This window comes from Drosophila obscura, unplaced genomic scaffold (genome assembly GCF_018151105.1).
Source record: "Drosophila obscura isolate BZ-5 IFL unplaced genomic scaffold, ASM1815110v1 contig_1, whole genome shotgun sequence".
Classification (NCBI taxonomy): Eukaryota; Metazoa; Arthropoda; class Insecta; order Diptera; family Drosophilidae; genus Drosophila; species Drosophila obscura.
The window spans coordinates 4527494-4540361 of NW_024542679.1; the positions used below are offsets into that span (position 1 = coordinate 4527494).

General features: G+C 47.3%; 5 protein-coding genes across 8 annotated transcripts; 3 read left to right on the top strand and 2 right to left on the bottom strand.

Moving 5' to 3' along the window:
* Positions 1-314: 314 nt before the first annotated feature.
* LOC111071604 (alpha-tocopherol transfer protein-like) lies at positions 315-6415 on the top strand. Of its 3 annotated transcripts, none has more exons than XM_022363034.2 (2): positions 315-405; positions 5085-6415. In XM_022363034.2, exon 2 carries the CDS (start codon positions 5165-5167, stop codon positions 6155-6157), a length of 993 nt encoding a protein of 330 aa, XP_022218726.1. In that variant the 5' UTR covers positions 315-405; positions 5085-5164; the 3' UTR covers positions 6158-6415. The 3 variants fall into 3 exon arrangements, with proteins under 3 accessions (XP_022218726.1, XP_022218728.1, XP_022218727.1); XM_022363036.2 differs by lacking the exon at positions 315-405 and adding an exon at positions 2664-2749; XM_022363035.2 differs by lacking the exon at positions 315-405 and adding an exon at positions 3096-3293.
* Positions 4589-7825, bottom strand: LOC111071606 (peptidoglycan-recognition protein LD). The gene is made up of 4 exons (XM_022363038.2): positions 7598-7825; positions 7146-7400; positions 6782-6960; positions 4589-6721 (listed from the first exon to the last, which is right to left on the bottom strand). The coding sequence occupies exons 1-4, from the start codon at positions 7626-7628 to the stop codon at positions 6392-6394; spliced, it is 795 nt and encodes a 264-aa protein (XP_022218730.2). The 5' UTR covers positions 7629-7825; the 3' UTR covers positions 4589-6391.
* A 129-nt stretch (positions 7826-7954) lies between these two features.
* Positions 7955-9424, bottom strand: LOC111071607 (transmembrane protein 11 homolog, mitochondrial). Of its 2 annotated transcripts, XM_022363040.2 has the most exons (4): positions 9315-9422; positions 8876-9024; positions 8633-8817; positions 7955-8566 (listed from the first exon to the last, which is right to left on the bottom strand). In XM_022363040.2, exons 1-4 carry the CDS (start codon positions 9335-9337, stop codon positions 8402-8404), a joined length of 522 nt encoding a protein of 173 aa, XP_022218732.2. In that variant the 5' UTR covers positions 9338-9422; the 3' UTR covers positions 7955-8401. The 2 variants fall into 2 exon arrangements, with proteins under 2 accessions (XP_022218732.2, XP_022218733.2); XM_022363041.2 differs by lacking the exon at positions 7955-8566 and having other exon boundaries at positions 8725-8817; positions 8922-9024; positions 9315-9424.
* A 36-nt stretch (positions 9425-9460) lies between these two features.
* LOC111071603 (membrane-associated tyrosine- and threonine-specific cdc2-inhibitory kinase) lies at positions 9461-11614 on the top strand. The gene is made up of 4 exons (XM_022363033.2): positions 9461-10521; positions 10584-10729; positions 10796-11139; positions 11203-11614. The coding sequence occupies exons 1-4, from the start codon at positions 9537-9539 to the stop codon at positions 11330-11332; spliced, it is 1605 nt and encodes a 534-aa protein (XP_022218725.2). The 5' UTR covers positions 9461-9536; the 3' UTR covers positions 11333-11614.
* Positions 11615-11663: 49 nt separating this feature from the next.
* Positions 11664-12691, top strand: LOC111071605 (nucleolar protein 12). Its single transcript, XM_022363037.2, has 2 exons — positions 11664-11809; positions 11862-12691. The coding sequence occupies exons 1-2, from the start codon at positions 11748-11750 to the stop codon at positions 12586-12588; spliced, it is 789 nt and encodes a 262-aa protein (XP_022218729.2). The 5' UTR covers positions 11664-11747; the 3' UTR covers positions 12589-12691.
* The last annotated feature ends 177 nt before the right edge of the window (positions 12692-12868 follow it).

Sequence of the window (12868 nt, forward strand, 5' to 3'; positions counted from 1 at the left end):
CTGAAAGCCCGCTATGGTCACACTATCCCACCATGTTTGAATATCGAGTTGAGTTGTTTTTTTGAATTCAAATTAACCACAGACCTGAGCAAACTGTTGAATAAAACCCGATGGAATCATTTAAGTCCAAGTAAGGTCGAATTCGGACTTTATGTGCATTTATTTAAACATTTTATTGTGAGCCATAAAAATTCGGCCATTACTTATATGTGATCCAAGAGTTGCGCGCTCAGTTAAAGCTCTTTCAAACCAGATTTTTGTTGTACTTTAGGCCACAAGTTGAGCGTCTTGTTTGATTCTGCGTTGAACCTTTGCGCGTTTCAGACGTTTTCAAAGCAGTTTCGCGAGTTTAGGCAGCAAAAATCCAACGGAAATACGATATCTGGAGGAATAATCAGAGCCGAGGTAGGTACCAAAACCAAAACCAAACCAGCTCCAGTTAACCAGTTGGGTCTCCTGCAATTATATTACCCTGGCTGGTATTTATGACAATGGTCGTCCGCAGCCTCAATGCAGCCTCAAGAGCAGCGACATTATATTGTGCAATTTTAATTAACCACTGACGAAACTTTGACGGGCGATATAAACTAACTAAAAAAAAATAAACCGAAAAACTCAAATTGAAAGTAAGCCAAGAAAACGGTTGCTCAGTGCCACACGAGAAATGCGTCTTGGCCGTGTTTTAAACTGCGTCGCGTCTTTGGCAAATATTCAGAGATTTACGTGTTGCCTGCTTACATCCCATCCCCCACATCCCACATCGATGCCCCTAAAAGCGTTCAAATGATAAATTATGTTCTACGTAAATCACCAAAACTAAAAACAAAATGATATGCAAATTATTTATGATCAAGTGGCGGTCCATAAGAGATTTCGCATGGCCAGAAGCTACACACAGCCAAGAATCATCAACGAAACATAAAAAGAAAACACATGGGATGTTTGGGTCATTTTCGAATTTTTATAATTAAGCTGCGCGGCTACGCGGCTCCATGGCTGAATTTCTTTGTCGTTAATTATGGCTAAGACCAAAAATCACGAAAGAAGCAGAAACACAGAAACAGAAACAGAAATCAGGTGGGCAGTCATTCAGTCATGGTTGGTATGGGGGCATACATATTTCGTTTGTAATGGCATTTCGAAAAAGGTTTCCCCGTCAGATTTACTCAATCTCAGAGGGCCCCCACCGCCGCCGCTTCCACTTCCTCCACTCCTACCCATCCGCACTGCGCACTCCACACTCCACACTCCACATTGTTGCCAATTGTTTTCTGCGGCTGCTTCGCGCCATGTAATGTGTTTATTAAAAATTATTATTGTTCACATTTAGAGGTGGCAGGGCAGACAGGCAGCAGGCTGCGGTGGTGGCGGCATCTTTATGGGCCACCAGCTGATGGCTGATGTGGAGCAATTGGACACAACACAGCAGACTAGCTGGGGCTCTCTCTCTCTCTCTCTTTTTCTCTCTGTCTGTTGAAAAACTCGTTATGCGGCAAGCCGGAGAAAAAGGCCAACAAAATATAATTGTAAGCGAAAAGTACAAAAATTAAAAACGTGCCAACGATGAGCGAGCACATTACCCAGCATTACCACCACAGATCACAGAGGAGCACATGGTGAAGCGAGTACTATGGCTGTGAGTATTATGGCTTTTAAAATATGTATAAAATATGGACTTGCTGTAGTTGGGAGTGGGTCAATCCATTGGCGAAGGTTAGCACTGAAATCCGGGAGGCAGAATTTCCCCCAGCAAGCTTAAGGATTGCCCACGCTTTTCAGGGACCTTCAATCGTGAAAAATGTTTAGTAAAAGCAACATAATTATCATCGTCACAAAAGCCTAATGAGCTATTTAGCACTTTGGGCGTGTCTCCTCCTCCTTCTCCTGCTGCAGCTGCTGCTGCTGGCAAACGGAAACAGATCATTAAATTAGCATGCATCAGGCGATCAATAAAACAAAAAAAAAACAAAAACAGACCTACGCCCTTCGCCAATTGGGCAACGTGTTCCAGCAGCCCACGGTACACGGCCCTGAAACGAGACAAGACAAGACAAGACAAGAAAAGTTTCACTGCTTTTCACCCATAAACAACATCGGGCATCTGTTAACTGCAGTCCCATCAAGATGGGCCTGGCTCCGCATACCAACTGGAGACACCCAAAACCCATGCAAACAGCCAGCCCAGAAATGACGCAGCGTAGCTCTGATCGCTGTATCGCTTGGGAGGGATCATTAGGTGTTTGTCTGTCTATTAGTAATAGCGACACCATCATTACCATCAATGGGCAGGCGCAGGCACTGGGTATTGCATTTTCAAGGTTGTAGGCCATTCCCCGCTTCACTGCCAACTGCTGAGCTGGCGCTGCTGCCCCTGCTGCTGTTGGGTGCCATGAAAATGCAAATTTTCATTTCATGTACGCGAAGTAATCAATAAACCCAATCATCATCGCACGGAACAGGGAATGAGCAGAGAGTAAGAGAGATACAGAGAAAAGTAGAAAATGAACCGCTAGCGAACCTGATTTACAGTCAATTTTGCTGACCAACTGGCGGCATGACTGACTGACTCACTTGCTTAGTGGTTCAGTGCCTCAATGCCTCCTCGCTGGGATTGCTTAACAGCTGAGCAGCAGCAGCAGCAGTAGCAGGGGCAGTGGCAGCCGTAACTCTTTAATACTTTATGGCTACCTTTGATGGCTGGAACACAGGCTGGAGGCTGACGCCTGGCCGCTTGGCCGCCTGGCTAAAGGTTCGTGTACTTTAGACGAAGCGTCGCTCGCACTTTCGGTTTCGGGCTATCCAAAAAAACTTGTTCACGCCATGCAGCAGCAGCAGCAGCAACGGCAGCAGCAACAGCAACAACAACAACAGCAGCAGCAGCATTTACCAACAGTAAACCGATCAGATTGCATTCGAATCCCCCCGCTGTAGCTCTGTTCGAGTGGTATACATCTGTGTCTCTGGCTGTGTGTGTCTCAGTCTGTCTGTGTGTGTGTGTGTGTGGTGTGGGCATTATATAATCCAGTTAATTTCTTTAACAATTTTTCTGCTGGCTTCGTTGTTTTGCTTGCCCGAAGCCTCCTCCAGTAAACGTCATTCGTTATTTGGACCTCGCGTTGCTTGGACGTTGAAGTTTTTGTTTGGCGCGTTGGAAGACATTAATAAACAAGCCAATATAAAGGAAACGATAGCCATAATTAACTGACAAGGATTTAAAAACGGGCGTTGGGCATTGCGCATACGCAGCGTATTACGGGCAAAACAATTCATAGAGAAAAGGATTCAACGAGTGTGTAAGTGTTGAAGTGATTGTGATAAGAAGATATGTGCTAGGATTTACCATACAAAGTTTTAGGAATTTAAACTATTCTTCAATAAAAATTATTGTCAAAAATGGTGGAACTATTTAAAATTCCAAATAAACTATATGACATTAAAATATGTTTCCCCGAAATTATATTCAACTGCGAAACGCTCAAAACTTGTGAAATCTTTTCCTATAAACTATGAAAAATTTGCACACACAAAATAATCAACCAAAAAACAAGCAACCAATTCAATAAATCAATCAACAATCAACTATCGGGAAAATTTCAAAAAGCGAGAGAGAGAGAGAAAAATCAAATAAAATAAACGACGATTGCCAGAGCCTGTTGCATTATTAGCCCGTTGAGCACACACACAAAAGCTACGCCACATGAGCCTCAAGAGCCTCGAAATACAAATGTTGAAACGGCCAGAAAGAAAGACAGAGATAGATAGCAAGCTACAGCTATACCGCTATAGAGACTATGATCCAAGAGAGGGATCCAAGCTCGTACCCCGCCATTGCATTGCTCAATGACATTTTGAAATCGCATTTCCAGTTGCAGGAAAACGAAAAGCGCAAGACGAACCAAAACTGAAAACTGAAAACTGTAAAGCAACAAACTATGGACAAACCGAAAGCAAATGCAAATTTACACACATTTTTTTTGGATCCCCAGCTGTCCCTCTGTCTGTCTGTCTGGATGGAGGAATGGATGGATAGATGGGGATAACCAAAAATCACAAATCAATTAAATGGCACAGCCTCTGCGAACGAATCAAATCAATTTGCATTTGTCGGGTGTCATGGGAAAACGAAATTTGGGAAAAGACAAAAGGGCAGAGGGGCAGCATGGCAGGGCAGGGCAAATATACACGCAGCAGCAGCAGAGTCCCCAAATTCGAATCACAATTTGTGTGCAAATACGAGCATGTATTATTAGATGTGTTTGAGCCACTCAAACAAAAATCACTCGAAACGGGGGCATTGTTCAGCAGAGCTCTCTCCCCCATCTCTGCATCTTTCTCTCTGTGTCGCTGTCTGTCTCTGTGTCTCTGGAAATTATGCAACAAGTTGAATACCAAACAAACAGTACAAACTCTTTCTTGTGGCTAATTATTTCTAGCTTTGGTGCCTTTTTCCATACATATTCAATATCCCCTACGATATTTGTGACCCGCTTTCGGTAAACAGTTTTGAACTTGAGCCAATTCGCAGTTGAGGTTTCATTTTCGCTTCTTTGGACCACACCAGCGCATTTCATTGTATGTGGCCATAATGCCAGGCCATTTTTATAGTTTATGTCTTCCACCAAAGCAGACAAAGCACCGAAAAAGCAAGAGAAAAAAAAACTCGGGCTGCACAGGCGAGAAAATAATTTATGCTGTTTTAAAAAAATATATTGTCCATTTGCATTTGGTTTGGATGGTTGGTTGGTTGGTTGGTTGCTTAGATTGGGTTGTTGTCTCTTGTGTGCTTTAATTAGCAAATATTTGCAAATTACAGCGAATCGTGATCAGTCGGTCGGTGGGTCGGTTGGAGGGTTTCGCCTTGAGATCTTGAACTGGGACCTTGAACTAATTTTTAGTTGGCCCTTTTACTGTGTATTGTCATGGAATTAAAACGAATGAATGAATGAATGTCTGATTGTTTGCTGCTATAAAGAATTAATTAGTTTGGTCTGCAGCTGCTAAGCGGAATGCGCCAGAAATTCTTTGATTTGAACCATTTAAGCATTAAATTTAATTTAAATTTATTTTTATGTTCCATTCTTTAGCTGCCACAATCCATGTTCAAAGCCTGAACGCATCCCACACCCACACAGACAGCGACCAGCTCCCATCCACAACGAGAGAGATGAAGGAAACCAAACTGATGCAGGATCAAGGAGAGACCTCTGTGATGGGGCTGCCCGAGTCGCTGCTGAAGATCGCCAAGCGGGAGCTGCGCGAGGACAGATGCACGAGGGAACAGAGCCTGGAGCAGCTCAGGAATTGGGTCATGAAGAACGAGGACCTGCAGAATGTGCGCTGTGACGATACGTTCCTGCTGCGCTTTCTGCGCGCCAAGAAATTCAGCGTGCCGATGGCGGAGCAGACAATGCTCAAGTACCTCAATATCAGACGCACCTTCCCGCACATGAGCACGCAGCTGGACTATCTGGAGCCGCGATTGGGGGATCTCATCGACCAGGGGTACATATTCGCTGTGCCGCAGCGGGACAAGCACGGCCGGCGGGTGGTGATCATCAATGCCAAAGGACTGAATCCAAAGGTGCACACAGCTGCCGACCAGGCGAAGGCCCACTTCCTGACCTACGAGTGCCTGATGGAGGACCAGGAGACACAGATCACAGGGCTGTCGCATGTGGGCGACTTCTCGGGCGTCTCCACGGCGCATGTGACCAACTGGAATCCCACGGAATTTGCACGCATCTTCAAGTGGGGAGAGCAGTCGCTGCCGATGCGCCACAAGGAGATCCACCTGATCAATGTGCCCTCCACGCTGAAGTGGCTCATAGATTTCGTGAAGAATCGCGTCAGCTCCAAGATGAAAAACCGCCTCATCATCTACGGCAGCGAGAAGGAGCTGATGAAGGCCGTCGATGCCGGCTGCCTGCCCCTGGAGATGGGCGGCACAATGCCGATGCGTGAGATGATCGGTCTGTGGAAACAGGAGCTGGCCGCCAAGCGGGACCTGGTGCTGGGCCTGGACAAGTGCATCCTGCTCTCGGATCGCGGCATTCAGCGGCGCAGCAGCTTCAACTCCGAGAAGACCGGCGCCGGGCCGAATTTCGTGTCACAGATCGAGTCCATCGAGGGCAGCTTTCGGAAGCTGGAGTTTGACTAGCTCATAGGTCCACCTCGGGGTGGGGGGTGGCACCACCCACCCTAGTTCTAGTTTTAGTTGCTAGTCTTAGGCATCATCCGTTCACGCAGCGCATCGCTTTGCCGGTCCCTCGGGAGATAGACCTCCAGAGGACCTCCGCTTCGCTTTTCGGTGGCACCCCGCTTTACTCATCTTGCTTCCTGCTTCTTTTGTAAACTAGTATTTGTCTCTTTGGCGTACAATAAACGAGAGGAATCACTTGGAACTATGTCTGACTCCCGTTCCAGCGTAGCGTGGCCAGAGCTGCAGCTGCTGCTGTGCTGCCTCCGCTTCACCCACCACGTAGAGTTTGTATGCCGGTTGGAGTCTCCGTCGCTTGAGCGATTCCAGCAGCAGTGCCTGGGCTGTCTGCATCTGGCAATCGCTGGGCGGCCTCTGGCTGAAGTTACCCACAAATGCCACCACCAGAGACGTGGCTTGGGGCAGCTTCGCAAAGCTACTCTCATACTGCCAGCCGCGTGCCTCGAAGGCCTGACAGTCGCCGGCTATGAGAAAGTTGTAGGGCAGCTCCTCCAAGCGGTGGTTCTGCTAGGGCGGAATGTTGCATGAGTCTACACATCAAATGGAAGGATGACTTCCACTCACCTGCAGTCTGTGCAGCAGCTGCAGGCAGTCCTCGGTACAGCCATCGCTGGCCGTGTGGGTAAAGTACACAGAAACAACGGCAAACGGATCCAACAGCCTGCCCTGGCCATGCAGCTTCATGTCGCTCCAGATATCGTGCTCGATCAGACTCAGTCGATACCCAAGGCCGGGCAGTTGGGCTGCAAGGGAAAGGGAAATGAATTCAGCAGCGAAGTTCCCAGGGGGCCCCAAGCCAGTAAGTCGCTTCCGCTTGCCCACCAAAAACTCACACAGTTCGGCTTATCATAGCATTCACAGCAGCATTTCCAGATTTATTTCAACAAACAAATTGAGCAAAAAATCTGCCGCTTCAGCTAAAACTCACTTTGTCTCCAGAGCAAATAGGCAGCCAATCCCAGAGCGCAACAACACATCGCCAGCAAACCCACAGAGCGCCAATTGAGGCAGTCTTTTGTGTGGTTCAGTGGGGGTGATGCTGATGCTGATGCTGCAGCTTTGTCCAGCAGTGGCGAAGATTCATTGACATCCACAGCAATGATGATATCATCTGTAGTGCCCAGGCTTCCATATGTGCCCTGGGAGAGGGATCTGGGTCGGTTTGGTGTATCGTGTCGCAATGCTATCATAGCGAAATATAGAGCAAACAACACATGACGGAGCTTAGCCAAGATAAAAGTGTTCAGCTGATTGGTCGAGACCGCTCTGTTCTTGGTGGCTGGCCAGAACTGAACTCGGAGCACTCTTTCAGCTTATCCCAAACAATCAGAGAGCTGCTATCTATCTTATCGTCTGATTATCTGGGCAAGCAGCACTCACCCGCGATCACTGCACTCTGGTTGGAGTCCATGACTGTTTTGATGACTTCCTCGTTGGGTGGTGCTACAGCTTATTACTGGCTTACACTGGAATGCACACACCAACACAATCGATCGACGACGACGCGTACCGCTGCCAGCAGAATGCATACAACGACTGAGTAACGAGAACAACGAGGGAGGAGCAGCGACCCGCATTTCATCTCAACATTTGCCACATGCCATATGCTGCCCTATAATACTTGTGAGTACTGAGTACTCTGTGTGCCCCGAGCTTAGAGCTCTCCTCTTTCTTAAGTCTATCATTTGCAGGGCTTTCGCTTGATTTTTACTATTTTTTTATTGTTTGTTTAATTAATTGCTAATAACAATGATTAATTGATTTATACACAGAATATCGGGCATTTCACTTAATTATTTATACAGGCGCTTTCTCTGAACATTGGACTGACTATACTTTAGTTTTTTCTTAAGACTTTGCTCCTCATTTAGACACTAAACTATATCGTGGACAAATCGAAAATGAGTACATAGGGCTGCGCTCGGGCCGGACAACAACTGAGACTTTTACGACTGTTTAACGACAATTTACACTTTCAATCACATTAAATTTGTCTGACACAAGACACAAGACTGGCTACTGCCTACTGGCTACTGGGTTACTGGTACGCGCAGAAAAAACGTTGGGAAGGGAAATCTAAATAAAATGCATTCGCTTAGGTGCCTAAAATAAACTTATTAATTATTGTTTAATCCCCACATGATGTTGCCGGTCCGCCTGTTCTGTTCTGTCCTGGCCTGCTTCTTACTTGTATGACCGCCAGATTTGCCAAGCGCACAGCGCTGCCGACAGGAAGGTGACGCCGCGGTGCAAGTATTTGGTTTTTGCATTAGGCGCATATCCGAGGATCACAGGCGAGGATACATCTGTTAGTGGTAGCTTCTCCAAAACGGTGTCGTTGTTCTCCACCTGCAGTTGGGGCTGGTTGGTTAGACATGCTAATCACAATGATATATGGACACAAACAAACTTCACCTGGTATTGACAACAAGGATCCGAGTTCCAGGACACTGTGTACAGGCCCGAGCAGAAGAGCGAGAGTGCACATATGGGGGCAGCCACAATAGGTCTATCGTGCCACAGCAAACTGGCTATGAGCGACACAACTCCGGTGGCAACGGCCGATTTATGCAGACAATTGCCGACCCAAATCCAGCGACCTGTCAATCATCAGCAAATAAGGAATCATAGCAGGGCAGTTCTTGTTCAGTCGCTCACCTGTTTCGTCGCCCAGGCGCGGCGGTTCAATGATTATAAAGTCTACCTTGGCTTCCAGCGCCTTCTCCAGCTCGGCCTCGAAACGCTCATGGGCGTTGGAGCTGTCGTACACCTCTCGTATGACATGGAATGTCGGCACTTTACTCGCACTGCAAAAGGCATAAGAAGACGAGGAGCATCATCAGTTATCTGCAGAGCCGTGGCCGCAGTCGCTTCCAAGGTTAAGGTCGCGGCGTAGGCTGCGAGATAGTGCCCGACTCTCCACATAAGCCATTGTCCGTTCGGTGCAGATAAATAAAGAAAGCCGCGAAACAAATTGCATAACCAGACCAGGTGCCCTCGGAAGAATTCCAGAACTCCATCGCACTCGCTGGCCGTACGTGCGTCCTGCGTATTTTCCAGCGCTTACGCTGCCATCAAAATCGTGGCCAATACCCACCTTTCTATGCCTCTGCTAACCATTTTGTTGTTAATGTTGCATTTGTTAATGAATAAATAAAAAAAGCGACTTTCGATAAGTTATTTTGTATATGCCTATCGTTCAATTTGACATGCATATATCGGATTCGAAATGCGTGGAATTTCGTGCTTCGCAGAAATGGTCACACTTTGTACGCACTGAACTCATTAAAAAAAAAACAAAAAAATTCAAAGCACAAATATGGAGGAAATGCATCGTTTACCGCTACCTGAGCTGCGAGACGACAAACACAGACACAAACAGTTCAATGGGAATGAAAACAGCAACCGATTCCGGCCGCCCAAGTACAAGGCGCGAGTGTCGCAGGGCGGGTACGTGGCCGTGGATAACAACAATCTGAATCGTAGTCAGTCGCTGGGATCCTGCAGTGCCAACAACAGCTCCAACATTGCTCATGCGATATCGTTTCGGGGCGTGGAGTTTCCGGATGCCAACACACTGCCAGCATCGCCAAATTTCCAGGATGTCAGCACCTCGACTGATTTCGGCGATCGGAGCCACTTCGAGCTGTGCTTCGAACGTCTTGCCAAGCTGGGCGAGGGATCCTTCGGGGAAGTGTACCAGGTACGAGACCGGTCCGACGGGCGGCTGTACGCAGTGAAAATCTCGAAGCAGTTGTTCCGCGGCGAGCAGTACAGGGCCGAGCGGCTGGAGGAGGTGCGCAGGTACGAGGAGTTCTCCGGCCACGAGAACTGCATCCGATTCATACGGGCCTGGGAGCAGTACGATCGCCTGTACATGCAGATGGAGCTGTGCCGCGAAAGCCTGGAGCAGTATCTGCTGCGGTGCCATCAAATTCCAGAGGAACGCATCTGGCACATCCTGTTGGACCTCCTGCGCGCCCTCAAATCGCTGCACGATCGGAATCTCATCCATTTAGACATTAAGCTGGACAATGTGCTCATCGGCGAGGACGACGAGACGTGCAAGCTGGCGGACTTTGGCCTCGTCATCGATGTGGACAGAGCCAACAGCCAGCATGCCACCGAGGGCGATTCTCGGTACATGGCCCCCGAGATTCTGCAGGGCCAGTTCTCAAAGGCAGCGGATGTCTTCAGTCTGGGCATCGCCATGCTGGAGCTGGCCTGCTACATGGAGCTGCCCTCGAACGGACCGCTCTGGCATGAGCTGCGGCGGGGCATCCTGCCCGAGGAGTTCATTGACAGTGCGTAATCATAGATCCCATAGTAGATCCCATGTGCTAACCATGGCTTTGAATTCGTCTAGAAATATCCCAGGAACTGCAGCTAGTCATCAAGTCCATGATGATGCCGGAACCACTGGATCGCCTGACCACAGATCAGCTGTTGTCACACCCGAAGCTCCAGAGAATGCAGGAGAGTCGAAAGTCTTTGATAACAGTCAATAAACTGGTATGGCATCGTCTAGGGACACCCCCTATGAACTCTTGTAATCTCATTTTTTAATCCGTTTTCTAGTCGAGGACCTTTCGAAAGTCGCGTCGCGTTGTCTATGGAAAAGTGTGCAATTGGAAAACGTTCGCCTACCGATGTCTCTTCTATCTCCTGGAGATCTTGCATCTGTATAAGCCGATCGCTCCCCCGCAACCCACCATAACGCCAGCACCATTCTCTCCAAGTGCATGCCTAGCAGCGGTACCGCGTGTCGAGTTTCAGCTGGTTGGATCCACGCCCATTGCCAATCGGGACTGCTATGCCTCCGACTTTTTAACCGGCGAAGATGCACTAGAGCTTTCGCAGCAGGGGACGCCGCATGTCATCAATTCCACGCCGCTGAATCACAACCAGTCGTCCAGGAGAAGGTGAGTAGGGGCTCACTCGTTCAGTATGATGAATGGAGTACTAAGACTATCCTCATATTTCAGTTCACTGGGCAAAACCATCCCGAACCTGGAACTCGACAGTCCCTATGCTAATGTTTCGTCGCCCAAAGTATTTGATACTTCGTCGTTTCGGCGCAAGAAACTATTTGTGCTGGACTTCGACGATGAGTGAAGATCGCCGGTAGGAGGTAGATCGATGGAAACGCAATGAATTTATGATACAAAAACAATATATCAATTCTCAAAAGGAAACCCCAGATACATATGGCAAGAAAATATATCGTTAAATATATTTAATGTTGTTGTAGACGTTAGTTGTACGAAAATCCATAGTTTTAGGCATAAAATTGTGTAATGTTAATGCTTCTTTAGAAGAACTTGTTGAACTTGAACATATAATCATGTGATATATATACGAAATGCGATTTGAAAAGTTTAAGAATAAATACAAAAAAAGCGGAAATATTTTTATATAAACCTTATGGGCCGATAACACAAATGTATCGTTTAGGAAAATCACACACTTTTCAACACTGGAGGTCGCACATGTTGCTGTCAGCGAGGTAAACAAATATAAATTATTGAAAATGGCCAGGAAAAAGACCCCCAAGAAGAAGGTTGAAGTCGTCTTTGATGCCGAGAAGCGCAAGTAAGTAGAATCGGTCGGAATATGTAAACTGAACTAATGCCTGCTTTCGCAGAGAGTTTTTGACTGGGTTCCGAAAACGGAAGAACGAGCGCCGCACACGCGCCAAGACGGAGCTGGCGAAGAACCTCAAAGACGAGCGTATACGTATCAGGCAGGAGGTTAAGGAAGGATTCAAGCACCTCAAGAAATCCTACGAGCCGCTTAAAGAACTCACCGAGGAGGACAAGGCCGGGGATGAAAAACAAGAGACCTACGAGGATGACGAAGTTCAGGTTAAAATTGTAGAACTGTCCACCAATGACCTGACAGCGCAACGAAACATGCTCGGCGCCAACACGGGCGAGGAGAGCGAAGAGGAAGAAAATCAGTCGGAGAGCGAGGGTGAGGATCCAAACCAGCCAGATCGGATACCCGGCATGGACTACGACCCAAGTGCACGGAAAAAACGCAAGGCGACACCTGATGCAGCGGCACCAGAGCCAAAGGCCAAGAAACCTGCCCATTCGGAAGACCCGGACATTAGGAGCAAAAAAGATCTCGACAAGCTGATGAAGACCAAGACCCTGAAGAAGATGCACAAGAGCAAAGTGTTCAAGCAGAAGGAGCGCCTGGACAAGCAGGTCAACCTGAAGAAGGCCAAGCGGGATCGTAACAATACCATCAAGAGCGTGCCAAAGCATCAGCGCAAGAAGCTCAAGTATGGTGCGGCCAAACCGACTGTCTACAGCAAGGGTAGGAAGTTGAACAAAAAGGAGATTCGCCGTCAACGGGGCGACTAGGCCAATAGTCGTTTCGTCTAAAATCTAGCGATTTATCATAGTTTTGTTTTACGGTTTATTTACTATTACACACTAGTTGATCAAATAAACTGTTTAATTCCTACAATAATTTTTCTAATACGCCAGCCATCTCCTGCCGTTCTTTCTTGCACACTTTTGTTCATACATATATATTCATAGTTTTATCATATATATATAATTTATGTCCAACATTCGTAGTAGTTTTTTTGGATTTATTAACATTGGGGGGCGCCATCGATGCTCCTCAAACGTATCTGAT